Source organism: Eptesicus fuscus, chromosome 13, assembly GCF_027574615.1.
Source record: "Eptesicus fuscus isolate TK198812 chromosome 13, DD_ASM_mEF_20220401, whole genome shotgun sequence".
NCBI lineage: Eukaryota > Metazoa > Chordata > Mammalia > Chiroptera > Vespertilionidae > Eptesicus > Eptesicus fuscus.
The window spans coordinates 39,135,864-39,156,431 of NC_072485.1; the positions used below are offsets into that span (position 1 = coordinate 39,135,864).

The 20,568-nt window shown below is 54.7% G+C and overlaps 1 protein-coding gene across 1 annotated transcript in view; it reads right to left on the bottom strand.

Moving 5' to 3' along the window:
• Positions 1 to 18,870, bottom strand: part of DGAT2 (diacylglycerol O-acyltransferase 2) — a gene marked incomplete at its 5' end in the record, with an annotated part of 32,553 nt that extends 13,683 nt beyond the window's left edge. Inside the window, 2 exons of the mRNA XM_008150053.3 lie at positions 3,285 to 3,413; positions 18,585 to 18,870. Of these exons, the coding sequence (XP_008148275.2) occupies positions 3,285 to 3,413; positions 18,585 to 18,870 (415 nt within the window). The remainder of the gene's footprint in view (positions 1 to 3,284; positions 3,414 to 18,584) is intronic.
• Positions 18,871 to 20,568: the final 1,698 nt, after the last annotated feature.

Genomic DNA, 20,568 nt, shown 5'->3' on the forward strand with positions numbered 1-20,568 from the left:
CCAGGTGGGCCTGGGCGGGCAGTGAGGTTCCGGCCAGGGGCTGAGCAGCCTGGAAACCTGCTGTCCTCAAAGCTAATTCTCCTGAGGGGGAGCAGGACTAGAGGGGCTGAGCCCCAGGCCCACCCTAGACGTCTGGGCTCTCTGCGAAGGTGGGAATCCCTACCCACTAGCCTCACTCTGGGGCTAAGGCAGCCTGGATGGAGGAAAAGGGAACAGGTGGAGAGTCTGGAGACTGTCTCCTAGTTCCGGACTTTCTCAGCGGGGGTCCCACTCCCCCTGGTCCCCCTGTGTCCACAGCCCCTCTCACAGCACTCATCGTCTGCCTCCCCCACCAGACTCCTTCCAGCAGATGGCCCTTGAGCCTCTGAGCTCCTTGGGAGCTGGAACTGGGTCAGATTAACCTCTCCAGCCCCAGCAAACAACACAGGATAGGCTTACTGAGCAAAAATGAACTAAACCATGGAATGACCTTCCTTTATCAGAGCCTAATCCTACTTTCCGAACAATGGGCTCCCTGCTCTATCCTTGTAGGTCACCGGGCTACAGAGGAACCAGCACTGCGGTCCCGGAGACGTAAACAACTGCTTCAAGGCCCCACCGGCTTCAGTGTGGACGGCTCAGGGCCACCTGCACCCTCCCCCGCCCCGCACATCTCAGGGAAGCTCCTGAGACCCGGAGGCCCGTGAGCGGGCAGAGAGGCAGCAGAGGGTCTGTGAAGAGCACGAACATGCTCTTCCATAAAACCCTGGCCCTGCTACTCACAGGCCACCGCCCATCCCTGACCCTCAACCTCCTGATAGGGTGTTGGGAAGATTACATGAGACGGCGTGTGAAGAGGACTTAACACACAGTTCCGTGTCCAATCAAAAGACTCATGGACTTGGATGGGGGAAAAGGACATCTTAATTTTTACCCATCTCTTATGGAAATTTAGTATTTCCTTCATGTACAAATGTAAGAGACCACAGTAGAATTAGCAGCGCTGTTGACAGTGACACCAATAGAAAACAAAGGCATTTTCGTCACATTTATAGCAGGTACGGATATCTTGAAAAATCATTTATTCGCATCACTACTTAAGAATCAAGAGTAATGATCAGTCCTGCTGCTAGATCTATTTACTGTAATAATAAAAAGCACATATGGGTTACTATATGTCTAATTTGATTTCTTCATGTGTGCATACTTATATTTCAACATCCTCGGTTTCCTCTATCAATGGCTTCCTTATAAACCCAATGTACTTAGTATTACACATTTAAAAGCATCGAGAGAAGTTTACAGCCTCTATCAGAATGCCCGAGGAGTCTACACAGAAAAATGGTGAAGTGGCTCTGTGCCAGAGGGAGGCCGATGGGGCCACAGCAGCCTCTGCCAGCAGAGTTGGGTGGCAGCGGGAGGGAGAGGCGGGGTGCTCAGGGCAATAATTAGCAGCATTTCAGCCAACCTGTCCGTCCAACCGGGCGTGGCTCCCACCTACATGAGGGCGTTGGGAAGATGCTGGGCCGGTTTCTGGGCTGTGGTTAGGTTTGACAGGTTGTTAACCTACAGCTCGGGGCCAGTGACTGTCGCGTGCTGTGTGGGCTGGGGTTCTACCAGCTGCTCAGTTCCCCATCAGCCACGCTCTGACCCACAACAACAGGGAAAGTGGTGGCTCCTCAGTGCAAATGGGGACTAAGGGAGCTGGTGCATCAGAGGCAGGGATCTGGGAGGCTGGGGTCCATGGTGTCTTTTCTTGGTCCCACTTCCTTCTCTTGTGATTCTGGGCAAGGCTCTGCCCCCACTGGGCCCCTACTTCCTGCCTGAAAATGGAGGGGACACACTGCTCTCTACTCTAAGATTCCAAATAAGTAGCCGCATGCAGGCCGAGATGGGGGCTTGAGCCCAGAGGGAGCCAGTTTAATTGGCTCTATTCCCTGGACCAGTAGTTCTTTCTCTTTTTGAGCCTATCTACCCCTGTAAGAATGTGGGGATAGCAATTGCCTTTCACCCCAGAAAAATATGCACAAACTATCACATGTAATTTTGCATTTAATGTTAGGGGTTCGTGGACCCCCTAAAGTCCACTCTTGGGTCTAAAGGTGAAGACCAGCTGTTTCAGAGTCTCACGGACCCTCCGTGAGTTTCTATTTCCTCACTCATGAAGTGAGACGTCAAGGAAAGACAGAGCTGGTGCCTGGTACACTGTGGGGGTTCGATAAGAAGCACCTCTGTCCCACCCCTCTTCTGCCCTGCAAAGGGAGGGAGGGGCGGCACAGAGCTGCCTGGAAACGTGGTCTCCGAGGCCCCTGTGCCCCTGGAAGGACAGATGCTCAGCGCTGACAGGGGAACTCCTGGTACCTCCCATTAGACGAGACAGTCCTGAAGGGTGGCCACCCACAGGGACTCGCCCACAGGTGCTGGAATGTACTCCATGCTGCTCTGCAGCAGGTTTGTCTGCCTGTGAGCTGGGAAAGCCACTTATTATGCTAGTGACACGGGGGCCTGGGGAAGAGAAGAGGCTGCTGGGAGGGCGGGGCCTACCCCAGGCATGGGGCCTTTCTTCTTCCCACACAATCGGTGATGTCCTGCCCCTGGTCTGGATGGCAACCAGGGAGAGGGGGCATCAACCAGGACTTGCAGAAGCAGCGACCAAAGCACTGATGTGGGAGGTGCTGAGAGAGAGGAGGGGGCATTGGGTGGGCTTCAGGAAGCAGCCGGGGACTGTGTTCAGCAGGGGGTGAGTGAGGGCCCACTGGGACCAGGCCCTGTACGAGCTGCTCTCGTTCCTTATCTTGAATCTCCACAAAAGCCAGGTGAATTGGGCTGCATTTTCCTCACATTCAAAATGAGGAAACTAACTTTCAGACAGCTCAGAACCTACGTAAGGGCACAGAGCTGGTTTGTGGTAAAGTCGGGGGGCTCAAACCCAGCATCACAGCACCCTAAGGCAAAGCAACATACCTGCCAGAAAAGGTCTGCTGGAGGCAGGTGGCCCATGGGGAAAACATTAGGTTTTGCGGTCCTATAGATGTGAATTCAAATCTGTGTGACTTTGGACGAGTTACTTACCTTCTCTGAGACCTGGATTTCCCATCTGTAGCATGGGAACCATACCACCACCTCCCACTGACTCTCACCGAGTCCTCCCGCATGCCGAGGGGCAGAGCACTGAACCTGGGATCCCAAAGGTGGTAAGTAGGAGGATGCTCTTTCCCCGACCCCTGCAGAGCAGAGCTCCTGCTCTAACCTACGTTGGGGAGGTGGCCCCTGCCTGCCCCCCCCCCCCCGAAGCCCCAGCTTACCCAGCACGAGGAAGGACAGGACCCATTGTAGCACCGAGATGACCTGCAGCTGTTTTTCCACTTTGGACCTATTGAGCCAACTAACGGAGAAGAGATCCTGGAGGGCAGAGAGGATGCTGGAGCCGGTGCCTGCAACAGACGGGGGGAGACGTGAGCCTGCTGCCCCCCTTCTCTCCAGCCTCAGCGTCCCCAGCACCAACCCGCCTCCCACAGGCACCTTGCTAGATGTGAGAGGAGCACGGGCCACAAACTCACACACACGTGAGTTGAAATTCTAGCCCTGCCACCCAGTAGCTACCAATTCTGGGCTGTTCACATGCCTCCCTGGACCCCAGTGTTTATACAAACCCCATGGGAATGGTGTCCCCGCATAGGGTTTTGGAGACCAAATGAGGAAGCCAAAGAGGCTGGGGGAGGCTCTCCATAATTGCCAGTTCTCTTCCCTCCACCCCCATCAAACTCCTGTCCGTATCCTTTATCTGGATCTACTACAAATATTTAACCTTTGCTATCTGTGACTGTGAGGCCAAGGACAGAGGTTCAACATCCGATTTGCAATGTTTTTTCTCCAGCTGTACTTTGAGCACTCGGAATCCCTACCCCACGCCCTTATCCCCAGGACTGATACCTTTCCAAGGAGCTGAGGCCTCTTGCCCACACCCCCAAAACCACCAAGACCACCACCACTAGCACCACCAGAAGGATTTGCACTTTCGACTTCATCTCAGTGCTCAAAGCTTGGGGCCCAGAGAGGAATCAGGCCAGAGCCTTTGCTTCTGCAAAGGACCTGCTGGCCAATGAGCTCAGGCAGCCTGGGACACTGAGGGCTGCAATTATGTTCACTGCCAAGCATGTGCCAAGCCTGGAAGTTAGGGCAAGGTATGCTCACTTAATTGGCTCTGTGGCTGTGCCCCCCAGGGTGATACCCTGGACTTCAGTGACTGAGGGGCAGTGAGGCCAGAAAGCCTGGTGACTGCAAGAGAGGCGGCACTGGGGGAGGGCATGGGCGACGTTCCCTAACCCATACCCCATTCCTTCCAGCAGCTGGGCCAAAGGAGTGGAACAGTTCAAACCCCATGTCTGCTGAGCCCCACCTGCATGCCCCTCGCTCACCGTATCTTCACTGAGTGCCTACTGGGTAGTAGTCAAACATTCCTTCACACCACCCACTCAGCCAGGCTCCAGGCACTACATCACAATCTTGTCCTTAAGGCTATCATGACCTTTCACACTGGCCTACGGCTGGGAGTGGGAGGGAGAGGGGTCTAGGGACTTAACTCAAGCCTTTGCATTTCCTCAAAATCTGTAGAGCAACAAGGTCACAGCAGAGTTTAGAAAGGAACATAATGCTCATCAGCTGAAAGTCAACAATTGCTTTGACTTTTAGGAGGAACACAGGTAACTCAAGGCAGACACACCAGTCCTGTCCTCTTTACCTGCTCTGATGGATTAGAGGGAGGGGGCTTGGTCCAGCAGGACTCAGATGCCAGTTCAGATCTTGGTTCCACTCACTATTGTGACCCCAGGCAAGACCATGAGGGCTCCCTGACAGGATATGATGCATGTTGAGTGCTCAGTAGCATCTAGTACTCCGAAGGCATACGTGTGGTAGACGTGGCAGTATGTGAAATCACTAAAGAGGCTGGGCCACAGAGGCATTCCCGAGGTTTGGCCCATCACTGCTCCTTCACCCTCTCTCGATGAAAATCCTACGACCACAGGTCTTCTCCACCTCCATACTTTCCCGATGGCCCATCCTGGAGACTGAGGGCCCTCGGAGTCTCTAGAAGAGCCCAATTGGACCACCAGGGAGACTGAGGAGAGGAGCACTGACTTGCACTGGGTTATCCAGGCACCAGAGCCAGGGTTGGAATCCAGGATTCCTGCCGCCTGCTCAGGGCACCTCCCTTTCCCCCATAGCAGGTGCTGAGTGCCCATGGGACACAGTAGGTCCAAGGGTAGGCTGTGCTCAGGACCTGGGGTGGGACATGGGGCAGGGAAGTGAGGCCCCAGCATAGGCCTGAACCCTTGGTCCAAGGGCTGGCCTTCCAACTCACCCCCTAGCAGCTGGCTCTGCCTCCTGAACTTCCTCAGAGGAAGTGAAGCAGGGGCCCTGGCAGGGCAGCCAGGAGTAGGCTAAGGGCTAGGAAAAGTCCCAGCCCTGGGCCTGGGGCAGGCTGGGTGCCCTGGATGGAGAGAAGACAGAATGGACTCGAGCACCTTCCTACTCAAAGTGTGGTCTGGGAGCTGTTTAAAAATGCAGGATCTGGGGCCCCAGCCTGGATTTGCTGAATCAAAATGTGCATTTTAGCAAGATCCTCAGTCCAAAGTCTCAGGTAGGGCAGGTCTGGGATGGGGGCCAGGGCAGAGGGAGGAGCTGGGGGGTCTCCACCGATGCTGGCGGGGGAGGGAAAGAGGGGGGGAAGGCACCAGAGGGAAGGACATAAGTCATTGTCTTATTTGGCCACTTCCTACTGCAAACAGGACCCCAAGGCCAACAGCTTGAGCAGTACTTAAGGAAAGGGCTGGGGTCAAGCCCCTGCCTTTGGGTCAGGGCCACCCACCTGGCATCACTCATCACCATGTGGAGCTCTCCTGCTTGTGGGGGGAAGAAGCATGTAACGATTCCCCATTGATGATATACCCCCCAGTGAAACAACTGAAAAGACCTGGGTCTGCTCAGCCTATCAGAGGCCTCTGACAATGAGATAAGGGCAGCGTGCAGGAACTGCGGACCGTCTTGTCCAATCCTGACTTGGAGAGGAAGAAGAGGGCTCAAGAGACTCCCCCAGGCCCCACAGCAAGTTGGCTTTCCCCACACCATCCAGTCTGTTCCCACCCAGCCTTGTCCCAACTACGGCCGACAGCCAGCTCTGCAACAAAGTGGGAAATCGAAGTCCGCTGAGGAATGGCAGGTGTCCCTGTGGGAGTCCAGGAGGAAGCTACCACTGCGTTCGTTCCTCAGGCCTGGGCCTGCTCGGCTGCCTCCTGTCCGCAAGAGTCAGACCTGGCTGACCCCGGAGCCCAGCCCCAGGTGCTGGCCGGTCCGTGGTGCTGAGCCCCAGCCCCAGGGGAAGCCCCCTGTGGGCCTAAGAAATACCGAGTCACTGCTTCTCTGTCTAGGAAGCCCCTCCTTGCCTTGCCCACCTGATGACCCCCCTGACAATGAGACAAGGCAGCTCTTCTTTCAAAACCCAGATAAGGTGAGCCTTTGGAGAGAGGTCATCTTTCCTTCACTGAGGTGATAGACTCTAAGGCCCATGCAAGCTTGGAACTGTCAGGCTATTTTGCACCCACGTCCACCCTCCGCCCTCGTCCCCCCCCCACCCCCCTGCGCCTCGCCCCCTGCCCAGCCCCCCTGGAGAGAACCTGTCTGAAGATAAAGTCAGGAGAGGCCAGCTGAATGGAGAAATAAGACAGAGAAATGCAATCCTCCCTCTGGGCTCTACCACCCCTCACCTCGTACTAGCTGCTGATTACAAATCCATTCTCCGATCACACTGGGAGCTGCACAAGGGCCAGGCCTGGGTCTGATCCACATCTGGGATCCCAGGCATGGTCATTGTGACACTTAGAAAGGTCTGCTGAGCAAGAAGAAAAGCAGGTCTCTGTTCTGGCTGCTCCTCAGGCTCCCTCCCTGTCATGCCGGGTGATAGGTATGCTGCCCACATGGCCCATAAAGCTTTGGGGCCTCCAAAGCACTTACTTCCAAAGTATTCCAACTCCTCACCAAGCCTGGGAGTTTGGCATCATCATTCCCATTTTGATGGTGATAAAATGGCTGAGGGAAGTGACAGGGCCAAGGTCATTAAACCTGAGGGTGGCAGAGTTGGATTCGAGTCAGCCCTAACTTTCAGGACTGCATCCTGTCTCTATGCTACAGGTGCCCCAAGTTCCTTCTCTCGTCTCCCCACAACTAGGTGGGGGAAGGCTGGGAGTGGACAGGGGAAATGAATGACTTGTTTTCCTTCAGAGGGCAGCCAGGAGTAGGCATCTTGTGCTGCAGGTTAAATGGCAGTGGGCCTTGGGGTTCCAGTCCCAGCTCTGTCAACGATGCGTTAACGATGGCCAAGTCCCTCACCTCTCTGGGCTTCAGTTCCCCATCTCTAATAGGCGGGTAGGGAGGGTGGACGCTGGTGTCCACCCTCCTGAGGATACAACCTAGAGACCTGCCACCTTACAACAGTCTTGGTTCAGGTGCCTAGCAGATAGGAGGTGGGGCTTCCGTTGGGCACCCCCAGACCTCGGCCAGTCCTCACCGCTCATCTATCAGCACCTCCTCTGCCCCAGCTGTGGCTGGGAGGGGTCCAGCAGAAGCTAGTTGGATGCCAATGCTGCAATCAGATGCCACCACTGCCACCTTCACACTGAGTCCTGGGTGGAGCTGGCAGGGAGCCTCAGCAACTACCCAAAGTCCCAAGTCCAATCGGCTCCCTTGGCACCCCTCCTCGGCCTCCCTTGGCACACGGCGCTCTGAACACCCTCTCGGCACCAGTCCACTGCAGCCGGTGTCTACTGATGTGGCCATCCTCCTCTGCCAGTGTCGCCTGAGTGCCGGGCTGGGACCTAACTCCTCTGTGTGCCCAGAGCCCTATGGAGGGCCTGTGACAGTGGAGCTCCTAGAGGTTTAGCACATGAATGAACTAACCCAGAAGCCCCTGAGGTGGTTGAAGGCCTAGAAGCCCAAGTTAGACTGGGCTGCCTGCTAGTTCGACTGAGGGCCCTGGAGATGGGATGGAGGCAGAGAAAGTGAGCTTCTCACCCTCCCTGAGCACGGGTTTCCCACCTGTGATGGAAACAGAAGCCCTACCTACAGAGATGTCCTTTTTTCATGGAGGGAGACAAGGCAGACCATAGAGTAAGCTGACTCTAAAGAAAAATTCCCAAGAGCCAATTCAAATAGCTGCTCCCAGGTACCGCTTATTTTATGCAGCTCCTCTCTCCCGGGCTGGGGGAGGGCAGATGGCCAAGTCACTCACCTCTCTGGGCTTCCAGAGGGTGTGGAGCTGCCAGAGAGGCCCAGAGCAGCTCTCTCGCACCCGGAATCCCCTCCCCTCATATCCGTATGGGGCTTCTCTGTCCACAACACTCCCCAGGAAGGCAGACAAGGCAGGAACCCCATTTCACAGAGAAGGAAACTGAAGTAAGGTGAAGCAAACGAGGTTAAACCATTTGCTTGAGGTCAGGAGATAGGGGAGCCAGGACTCAAGGCAGGCAGGCATTTGGGCTCTGAGTCCCTCATTTCCACGATGTCACGCTGTTGAGGGCTGATCCCCAAACCAAGCCAGTCCACACCCGGAACACACCCCCAGGCAATGGAGGGCTGTCTGCTCTGTCCACTCCATGCCCCAGTCTAGTGGGGACATTCTCCTGTAGACTGGCTGTGCAAGGAATGTGAGCACCCACCCCCACCCACGGTTCCTACAAGCTGAGCTGCTGCTGCACGGGCTAAGCCGGAGCTGCTCACAGCAGTGGGGCCGAACAGCCCTCGGTCCTCGGCTCAGCTTGGGGTGGGGGTGGGTATGTCTGAACACCTCCTTGCTCAACATCTGATAGCAGAGTGACCAGGGAAGCACACCCAGGGCTGATGAACACAGGGTTTCCTCTCAAACAAGCCCGAGGGGGCAGGGTCTGACCTCTAATCCCCACAATCTGAAGAAGGGCCCTGGCCCAGCTCGGCCCCTGCATGGCTCTGGGACCTTGGACCAGCCACTTAGCCTCTCTCGGTTTGTTTTCCCATCTGCTAACTGAGGACAATAATCCCAACCCATGGGGCTGTTGGGAAGACTAAGTGAAGAAAAGGCATGTGAGGTGCATTTGGCACTTGTTACGTGATTGAATGATGGCTACCGTCTTTGCTTCCATCAGCGATCAGAGCGGGAAGGGGTATGAACAATGAGCGAGCACAAAGTTGTGGGCTATGAAGAGGGAAAACATCGAGGGTGGTGACAGGGAGGCTCTGGGAGACAATGAGCCCCTGCCGAGCTCCAAACAAGTCTGCGAGGCAAAGAGGAGGAGAGTGGTTGGGGTCAACTGCCGGAGCAGACTCGGAGGGAGGCCCAAACAGAATGTCCTAGGACCCAGGAATGGGGGCTCATGTTTATCCCAAATGAAGCGGAGGATAGAGAAGTCGGAAAGGGCTAGAGTGGCAAAATACGGCTGCCTGAGGAGTTGGATGGGGCCAGAGACAAGACTGAAGCCGGGAGCACAGTCCTAGTCACCGGGGAAGCAGCAGTGAACACAGCAGAGGAAGTCTCGCCTGTTAGGGCCTTAAGTTTTGCTGACGGGGAGATAAAGCACCTACACATAAAGGTGTGATGTAGTGTCAGGCAGTGAGCTATGAAGAGCAGTGATCTGGGGGTAATGGGCTAGAGAGAGGGGTGAGAGGACCCTCTGACCGGTGGAGAGGAGGCTCTGAGCACAGCCAGCCTCCATTCAGAGGCAGGAGCACAAGGTCATGTCTCCGGACAGCCCGCACTGCTTCCTCCACCCACCTTCCATACCGAAGTCTGGGGAGGGGGTCCCTCACGCCAGCCTGGGAAGATGCAATGGACAGGAAGCTGGGCGTCAGGAGGATCTGGGCCCTAACTCGCAGGAGGCAAAGCTTTCGTGAGTCACTTCCTGTGCAAGCCTCAGTTTCCTCATCTGTACAGTGGAGCTAATACCTACCTCGGCAGACTGTTGTGAGAATTAAATGAGATAATGTGCAGGCAAGAGCTTCATGTGAATGCCGGGTAATTAATAAGTGAGCCTTGGTGTCCTCTCCTGTCTAATGGGCACAGCAACCCCTGTCCCGCTTTGGAGCCGCGGTGCTGGCGTCAGCAGACTTGGGATTCAAACCCTGGCTCTGACCTCTGACCTGCTGGGAGATCCTGAAAGTCCCTGGCCCTGTCTGAGACTCAGTGTCCTCCTTAGTTATGATCCAGGATTGTTGTGAAGAATCTAAACAACTCATGGAAAAGGCCCAAACAGTGTGTGGCATTCTGTTACAGACCTAGGAGGATGCCAGTGAGGCCACAGGGATGTGAACAGCCTCTGGGGCTCTGTGAGTGGGAAATCATTCTGCTCACGTCCCGGGTGACCGTGGCTTTGGGGCCCACCTGGACCTAAGCTCTGCCCTAGACTGTGAGGAAGTCACCCCAAGCTACTCTAAAGAACTGGGTGCAAGTCTGCATGGAGGCAGAGGGTGGACATACCAACAGCCCTGATGACCCTTCCAGCCCCAGGGAGGTCCCAGAAGCTAGGCCACGTGCCAAAGAGATGGCACATCTTCAAGGTCCAAGGCAAGCTCCCTTCCAGGCCCCAGGTAGCTTTCAGTGGGACTTCACACGTGATGATGAGTCAGTCGTGGCTCTGGAGGGTCATGCCTATTATTTTAGAATCTGAGTCCAGGGCCAGGCTTCTGCAAGACTTGCCCATGAAACTGTCCCCATTCTGCATCTCACATGTTCAGCCAGACATTCCTTCCCACCAAGAAGTCTTCGCACCCTCTTGGCCTTGCCTGCATTCCCCGAAGGTAGAGTTCTGTCATCTGCAAGTCCAGTCCGGCCACTGGTTCAGCACCAGCCAGGCAGAGTGCTGGCCCCTTAGAGACCTTCCTTGCTATTGGGGGCTGACCCACCCCACATGCCCGACCTCGCCCCTCTACTCAGCCCTTCTCATTAGGAGAAAGAGTGCGCATTTGTTTTCAGGGACCATGTCTTATTTATCTGGATCCCTGTGCTGGGCACAGAGCAAGTGCTCAATCAATGTTGGCTGAGTGTCTGGATGCTCGCCGGGACTGAGATGAACAAACAGGGCCTGGACAAGAACAGAGATAAGCCCAGTCCACAGCTAACTGACCTGGGCCATGACAGAGGGTCACATGGAACTTTCTGGGGAATTAGGAGGGAAAGGTCTCCTCCAGCTGGAGGGGGTGGAGGGTGTTAAAGGCAGGGTAGCAGTGGAAGGCTCTAGAGCAGTGGTTCTCAACCTTTCTAATGCCGTGACCCTTTAATACAGTTCCTCATGCTGTGGTGACCCCCCAACCATAAAATTATTTTCGTTGCTACTTCATAACTGTAATTTTGCTACTGTTATGAATCGTAATGTAAATATCTGTGTTTTCCAATGGTCTTAGGCGACCCTGCTAGCGGGTCTCAGCCTGTGGGTCGCGGCATTAGAAAGGTTGAGAACCCCTGCTCTAGAGGGAGGAAGAGAGGGGTGGAGCCCAAACATTAACATTCATTCAACAAGTGCTTTCTAAGTACCCTTTACACACCAGGTCTGCACCAGAGTGCTGCAGACCCTGCCTCTGCTTCTGGGACATCTGCTGGAGGCAGAGCTCTGCCCCAGGGCCACCTGCCCCAGCTATGACAGCCCCAGGAGACAGGGCTGTGACTAATTAGGCACAAAGAGTAAGTCAGGGCCAGGGAAGACCCTTAACCCCTGGAGGACATCCTGGAGGAAGTGATGGGGCAGGTGAGATGTAAAGTTTGAGTAAGCGTTTGCCAGGCTGACAGGAGGTGCAGGGTCAGGACCCTGGGTACTGGTCCTGCAAATGGTATGTGCAAAGGCCTGGAAGAGAGAGAGCATAGGTTTGAGGAATTAACTGCAAGTAGCTCAGCCAGGCTGGAGCAAGGTGAGTGTGAGAGTGTGTGAGTCTAGGTGAGAAAGTGAAGAGGGAGCCATGAAAGACCAGGAATGCCAGGCAAGGAGCTCTGGACACCAGCCTGAAGGCCAGGAAGACTGTGGCCCACTCCTCCCCTTCCTCCCACCGACTGCAGCTGGTGCCTAGGGGCCCTATGGCCACTAGCCAGCTGTTTATCGGGTCCTGACACACGGGTGAGTTCTTTTCTGGAAAGACTAATAATTCCCACTTTAAGAGTCTGGCTTGCAAATGAGGGGTCCGTACAACAGGGCCATTGGGATATCCAGCCCCAGGGGAAAGCCAACACACAGCTGTGGGGGGGGGGGGTGCTGGCTGGGAAGCTACTGGCCTGGCTACCAGCCCCCCCGCCTGGGCTCAATGGATTGAGCCTGCTTGTTGGTTCTCGGGGCCTCCTGCGTAGAATACAGGCGGGGAGCCAGCATCCCGAGTCTCCTCAGACGCAGGGACCCTGGGCCTCCTCCAATCCTAGGTCTCAGTTTCCCCAGTGGCACTAAATTAGGACTTTAGGTGAGATCAGCTGAAATCTGAGGTCCTGACAACCTGGACCTTCTGTGCTCTGCTAGACTCTACTACTGAATTGTTATCAACAAGAGGCCTCCCTAACAGACTACAAGCCCCTCCTTGGGCTACTCTGGAGACCTGAATTTTTAAGCATTTGGTTTTCAGGAAGTAGGGAAAGTCCTGGGAGGAGAGGTCAAGGAAGTGGGGCTCTTAGGATGCCATGTTCCTCACCCTTTGGAACGATAAACAGGACCATCAGGGTGACTGATGAGGACCCCAATGGCCCGCTTTCTCCACCCCCACCTTCTGACACATTAAAAAAAATAGCTACTGAAGTAGGAGGGTTGCCATGACAACACCACCAGCCTGTAGGTACATCACCAAGGAGTCCTCAAAATAGGCTCCTTTCACAACACATGAGTAAGCGTGGGGAGCTAAGTTCTTCTGGGGCACTTTACCTGGCCCCAAGCAGGACATGAGTCCATTTTTTTACAGGGACAAATTGAGAACAGAGCCCCGCAGCATTTAGGGGCAGGACTGGAATCCCATTTCTGCAGCAGATCTGGAATGAATGTGAGGGGACCCACTTCAGCCAGCCCTCCTCAATGTACAGGTGAGGAGGTCCATGTTCCAAGAGGGCAGGGTCTCGCCCAAGTTCACATGGGAAGCAGACGCAGGGTGAGGCTCCTGGCCCTTGGCTCAGGGTTGTTAAATGTACTCTAATAATGAAAGGAATTCACATTCTCTGCTTCTGTTGGTTTGCCCAAATGGTGTGTCAGTTCAGCTTCCCTGGGTCTGCAGCATACCCTGGGCAGATACTATTATGATGCTTTTGCCCATTTTATAGATGAGGAGACTAAGAGTTGGGAAGGTGTCAAGCCTGACTCCTACCCCCAGGCCCTCAAGTCTACTAGCAGCCGCTCCATCTCAGGAGCCCCCAGAAGTGGTGGAGGCCAAGAAACTGAGTGCACCAGGCTCCTCCCCCTGCAAACAACACCCCCCCTCCCCTGCAAGGGTGTAGGTGAGCCACCCCAGGCCTGGAGACGGGTCTGGGTCTCGGGTCTCGGCCTCTTAGCATACATACCAGGGCTTCAGCCCAGGTTGGTGACTTGGAGGCCTTGCAGGGAGACTGCCACTCCCACCCAAATCTCAGGTTCTGTTTATACCGGTTCCTGAATGTTTTTTCCTGCCTTGCTAATGCCAATTCATCTCTCAGTATACAGACTGAAGGTCCTCTTTCAGAACGCCTTCCCTGGCCCCAAGATGAGTTAGCTGCCCCACCCTCACGTTCAGGCCTCCCAGTTCCCCTTGCTCCCTTCCCTGTCACTGTGTAGTCATCTCGCGTAATCCCCCCCAGTCTCACTTCCTCAAAGGCAGAGACCAGGGCTGACCGACCTGTATGCAGTAGAGAGTCTAATGCACAGAGGTGCTCCATCAGTACACCGAACGGTCCCCACTATGGTGAAGCTTCCTGGACGCCCCGAGCAGAGCCTGCTACTCTCCATAGTGTTGGGGGCCTGTTGCACGCACACAGTCACACAGGATAGACAAGGACTAACTTGAGAGTCACAAGTTGGTTGACAAAGCACTTACCATCCACGCTCACTCAAACTCTCACTTCCTTGAGAGCTTGAGATTTCTGATCCTCTATTACAGGGGGAGTGAGATCCCCGGAAGAGAAGTAAGCTGCCAGTCACATCCCAGGGGGAAGCCAGGCCTGGAATTCGAGCTCTTTGGCTTCTAAGCCCTGGAAGCCATGAGGGGCACCATGGCAAGTCGGCTCTACCTACTTTACAGTCAGCCCTAGATCCAGCTTCTCATGAGCTTGTGGGTGTCTCCAGGGCAGGGGAGAGCTGCAGCCCCAGCACAGGGGGACAAAGAGGAGGCCTGAGGACAGACCAAGGAACCACACTGAGGCTAAAAGCAGAGCTTCCTGCCAAGAGGAACAGGGCAGCTCTCAAGAGAGCTGAGGGCCCATTAATGATTCATTCATTCAACAAATATTTTCTGAGCACCTACCACATGCCAGGCATTGTGCTAATGCCGAGGACACAACACTGAGAAAGACAGACAAGGTCCCTGTTCCCTAGGTACTGACATTCTCATGGGGGAGACAATAACCTACACATTTAAGTCCATATGATAATTTAGGTAATGAAAAATATTATTAAAAAAAAGTAAAACAAGTTGCAGTGACTCCCAAGATGGCATGGTCAGAAAAGGCCTCTGAGAGGAGACTGATCAGAAGCCAGCCAGGCAAAGATCTGGGCAGAAGGGCAGCACACAAAAACCCTGAGCAAGCCCTAGCTGGTTTGGCTCAGTGGATAAAGCATCGGCCTGTGGACTGAAGGGTCCTGGGTTCGATTCCAGTCAAGGGCACATGCCCCAGGTCATGGGCTCCATCCCCAGTGTGGGGCATGCAGTGCAGGAGGCAGCCCATCAATGATTCTCTCTCATCGTTGCTGTTTCTATCTGTCTCTCCCTCTCCCTTCTTCTCTGAATTCAATTAAAAAATATATATATATATATATATATTACAAGACAAAACAGAACAAAAACGCTGAGCAAGATAGGACTGAACTGGGGGAATGCTGCGGGAACGGGAAGACACGAGCAGTTCCGGCACACGACACGGTAGGAATGAGGTCATGAAGCCGTGGAGCTGCTCACGTGGGGCTTCATGGCCACAAGGATGTGGGGCAACTGTCAGCTCACCTGGCATCAAAGCGCTGGGGCTGGGGCTGCCTCCAGCCATCAGAGCAAGCTGGGGTGGGAGGGCTTCCTCAGAAAGCCTGGGCGGTGTGATGTGCCGCCACATCATGAAAACTGGAAGCCGCTGCACCTACAGCGGCCAGAGCCCTGTGCGCAGCCCTGTGCCGCCTCCCTGTACTTCCTCTTGGCTTAAGGAAGCGAGTCACAGCCTGGGAAGTGGACCTGGGTTCTAACCCTGGCTTTGATAATTCTGGACCAGAGGCTTCTCTCCGGGGCCCTCAGTGCCCCATCGGTAGCATAAGGGCTGGGCCAGATCCAGTGTTAACAAATAACTATGATTTTATGACTCAAGCATTGCTGCTGAAATTGGAGGTGGGAGGATGGGGGGTGGGGCCGGATTTCCACACTGGTTACTGACTCACCCAACCTGCTAATAAATATTCCTCTTGGTCCTTCTTTCCCAGCCCAGATGAGGCCTTGGTAGCACAGATAACCCCAAACTGGCCTCTGTGCAGTTGGGGAAGTGGGACAGGGCAGGGGGGAAAGCTACAAAAAAAAAGAGGAGAGGGGAACATGAATGATGTTCTCAGGCCGTAATTTTTGACTGGGTTAGGTAACTACCAACCGTCAGTTCTAGAGTTATCCCCCAACAGCCTAGCCTTAGTTTTACTCCCCTTAGATACAGCTCCCACCAAGCGCCCGCTTGCATCCTCCCAGGGACGGGGAGCTCCACCCTCACCCACACTGAGCCTGTTGCAGTCTTCAACAGCTGTGAGAAGAATTCCTCCATTATATCAAAACCTGCCCCCCTAGTCCCTCTGTTGCTGGCCTTGCTCCTTGGAGCCACACAAAACAAATCAGCTTAGAATTCTACTGGAGCGGCCACCATCTCAGGCTGGGTCATGGGTCAAACCCTGGAGATATAGGCAGACATCAGAGGGCTCTCACCTGAAGACTCTCTCTCCCCCCCTCCCCTACCCCTCACCCCGCTGTCCAGGGGCAAAGGAAGAGATGCAAATAAGACCAACTCTGCAGCCTCCACCCAGGCACAGAATAGTCCTTCAGATGAAAAACTATCAACACACACTCCCCCCACCCCCTAAACAGACACCCACGTACCCACGTACCCATGCTCCCACAGCAGCACAACTTTCCTTTTGGTCAAGAAACCAGACACCAAGGAATCTATTTCAATCTCTCACCCATTGCAGGACTTCCCTTCCCAGAATCCATGGTCTCTCCTTGAATACAGCCACTAACAGGGTGTTCACCGCGTAACAACAGTGGAACCTTATTTACAGAGGCAAAGCAGGCCACTGGGGAGTGTTGTCAAAGACCAAGGATGTAGAAAGCAGGTCTAATGGAGATGCCCAGATAACACAAAATTTGCTTCAGCACCCTCCCTGACCCCACCCAGTCTTTCACCAAAGCAGATCCAGAGCTAAGTTGATTGGTTTGCATTTCATACCAGCCCTTGTTATATCCCATGATGGAATTCTTTGCAGCCAATTAAACAAAAAATGTTTTCAAGATCTGATAACAACATGGGGAAATGCTCCTGATGTGATATTAAGTCACTTGGTCAAAATCCTTCCCTAGATGTCCTCCTAAATAACAAACTCTAGGTTCAAACCATGAGAGTCAGGGTCACTGGCTCCTGGAAGATACAGCTCCCAGCCTATGCACAGCAGAGGTGAGGGAAGGGGGCACCAGGAAGGACTAGCACAGAAAGAGAGCATCCCTGGCCCATGCCTGGAGACAAAAGCATTTTTAAAAGCATGAATATGGATAAGTCCCGTTCTTCCCTTCTTATGAGCCTTCAGAGGGCACAGTGAACAGACCGGCATTCTTAAGTGAGAGAAGGGGCTGCCAGGGGCTGTTGGGCCAGGTGTGTGGGGCAGCTCAGGCGGCTCGCCTCCCGAGATGGCGACAGCGGCTCAGGACTTCTCCAAGGGCAAACAGCACCCCAACCAATAGGGGCAGACATAGCAACAGTCACACAGAGAACAACAACAATGCCAGGACACGGTTAAACTGTGATACAGCCATTAGAATATTACAAGTGATTTTGAGTAACAGAAGGAAATACTCAGGATGGAACATGAAGAGGGAGAAAACAGGATTCAGAACTATATCTATAGCGTGCCCTCAACTTTATACAATACATATAAATAAATTTATAAAGGTTATATTAAAATGGCAATAGAATGCTATCTTTGGGTAGTCAACACCAGCAATTTTTATTTTCATTCTGTGTTTTTTTTTATATCTTTCAAAATTCCAATAATTACCATGTTTTACTTTAATAATGAAGCTGGGTGGAGTAAACAATTGTTAGTTACTAAAGAAAAACCCTAAGTAGGGCAGGTTCAGCAGAATAAAGACTTAGGGGGAGGGAGGGAGGTTGGATTCAAGCAAGACAGACACTCAGACCAGGACAGCTGTGAGGACTTCCCCGGGTCTCCCGGATTTGTGTTTAATCCCATGGCCAAGCTTATTTCTTAAGGAAACCTTGGGCAAGTTTCTCCAGCTACGGGGTGGGGGAGGGTGATGTGGGAGGTGGAAGGGATGCTCTTCCGTGAGGGGGAAAAGTTCTGGAGTTTGACCTCAACTCTGCCCCTGATTCAGTTCCAGGGGCATGGGCCACACTGGAGGGCACCCGGGTCCTCCACCCCACTTTCTGAGATGCCAGGCTCATAGCTGCTTTTGAGTGGGCCCCAGAGCCTTGCCGGGCGGATGGGGGTTGGCTAGAGGACAGTGTGGGCACACCTGCCGCAGTCAGGCATGCTCTCTGGTGGCTGTTGTCGAGGGGATTGCAAAACCCTTGCCACTCTGCCCCATCCAGTCTCTCTCCCTTGCTCTGCCTGGTGAGGACTGAGGGGAGGGAACTGCCAGGGGCCACCAACCATGCCGGGGCTGGAGATGAGTTGTCAAATATCACCCCTGTTTCACGGATGAGAAAAACAAGCTGGGGGAAGGGACGGGATGCAACAGAGGTTGCAAATATTGAAATACTGATGAATGCTAGCGTGGAGAATGAACCCAGACTTGACTACCATGCCAGGATACATGGGTCAGACCAGGTAACCATTATTCTCCCCTCATCCCAGACCTAGATGATGTGAGGGGGTTGGGGCGGCAAGCTTTCCCCAAAGAAAAGGGGTTGGGACCTCCACCTGCACAGTGGCCAGTCCTTAGCAGCAAAACCTCGTTGTAAGAACACGCTCCTGCTCGCCTTGGAGCCCTCCATCACAGCTTCCCCTGAAAACCTTCTTGCAGCTTCATAACCCCAGGACGAAAAGCGCGAAAGGCCCTGCAGACCCCTAGGTGGTGACAAGCTTATCTCCCAGACTCTCACCCCATCACCAAGCCCCCTCACACGACAGCACAGACCCGCCACCAGAGCTCTCCCTACGGGCAGCCCGGCCGGTGCTCACCTCGCAGGACCCCGGAGTAGGCGGCTATGAGGGTCTTCATGCTGAAGCCGGTACAGGTAACGGCCCTGCGGGAAGCCGCTTTACCCCGCGCCCCTGGCCATGCCCCGGCCGCCGGGGCCAGGGCTTCGCGCCGAGCACGGGAGCCCGGGGACCGCGCGGACGCCGGCGCGGCTACAGCACGGGGAGCTGGGGGAACTGGGGGCGCTGGGGGCGCGCGGCCCGTGGCAGTCGGAGCAGCAGTGGAACGCGAGGCCCCAGCCGTGGCCACTCGGGTCGCCACTCGAGCTCTGCGTTTTATAACCTCACAACGGGGCGGGGCCGAGGCGGGCGGGGCGGGGCGGGGCCGGCGTTCCAGCCCACGCCGCCCCACCGGCTGGGGGTGGGGGGGACAGGGAGCGTGGCTGGGGCTCGGCTCCGCGGGGACCCTTGCTTTGCGCGGGAGAGGCGATAGGCGTGGGGAGCGCGCGGGGGCGGGAGGGGCGTGGGGGTCGGGTCCTCCTTGCAGGAGGCGCGCCTGGTGATTCCTGCTGCTCCCGCTGTCCGCCCCTCCGCCGCTCCCCCGCGGGGATTGGTACGGCCTGGCTGCTGGAACGTGGGCGCGGAGGTGGGGACCCAGCACGTGCAGGGGGCCGGCCAAGGGCGTGCGGCCAGGTGTTGTTTGAATTCCTTTGGCAAGGCCTTTCCTTGGCTGCAGATGCCATGGTCCCGCCTCGGGTCGGTATCAGGGATTACTTAGGGTAGGGCTGGACTCCTACACCACCCAGGCTGCCTCTACCTTTCCATCTGTGTGTTAAGAAACCTCCCAGACTATCTGTCTATGCATCGCTGAGTGCTGGGGACCCAGCCCAGCCAGCCCGGGCCCTGCCCTTGGGAAGCTCACGTTGGTGGTGATGGTGGTGATGGTGGTGATGGTGGTGATGGTGGTGGGTGAGGGCGGTGTTGGCCGCACAAACATACTACTGGCAGCAGTGCTGGGGAAAGAGAGAAGACCTTGCCTTGGGCTGGGGACTGGGTGCATTTCCCAGAAAAGTTAGTGCACAGCAGCTTTGGAATTAGATAGACCTAGAGTCCAGTTCTGGCCCTGCCTTGCTTTTCTTTTCTTTTTAAAAATATGTTTTTATTGATTTTTAGATAGAGAGGAAGGGACAGGGAGAGAGAGATGGAAACATCCATGAGAGAAACATCGACTGGCTGCCTCCTGCATTGACCTGTACTGGGGATCTAGCCCACAACCCAGGCACCTGCCATAACCAGGAATCCAACCGGTGACCTCTTGGTGCATGAGACAGTGCTCAATCCACTGAGCAACACCAGCTGGGCATGGCCCTGCCTTTTCTGAAACTCAGTTTCCATATCTGTAAAATGGAACCAAGGACAATTAGTTTGTGAGGTGCTTTGAGAACTAGATGCGATTAGGCATGAAAAAAGCTTAGCCTAGTGCCAGGCATGTAGAGAGTGTTCCAAAATTATTTTCATTGTGTGCTGATGAGCAGTTTTGTAGATGGAAGGCAGAAGGACAGGCATAATCAAGTCTTAGAAAAGCCAGCATGTTTGGGGCAGGGCTCGGGCACCTGGAGTGGCTGGAGCTCAGGCCGCTGTGGGAAAGGGGGCTGGGCCCGATCTTATGAAGGTCCTCCAGTGCCACTCTTGGGACGTTGTGGTGGGAATGGGGTTTTGGGAATGGCTTTGAGTGGAAAAATGACAGTGGTCAGATTAGTTTTTAGAGACCTCCAACCATGGTGAGAATGCATGGGAGAGGCTGGAGGCCAGGAGGGCAGTGAGGGGCTGCGGGAGGGACCCAGGTGGAAGAGAATGAGCCCAGAGCTAGGGCCGTGGTGGAGGGAATGGAGGGAAAGGCCTGGTCTAGAGAAAAGCATAGGAGGCGGTGAGATCTATGGAACTGTGGTTAGATGACTTATTGGATGTTGAGGGAGAGGGAAGGGGTGGGGGCAATAAGCATGTCAGTGAGAAGACAGATTTCTTG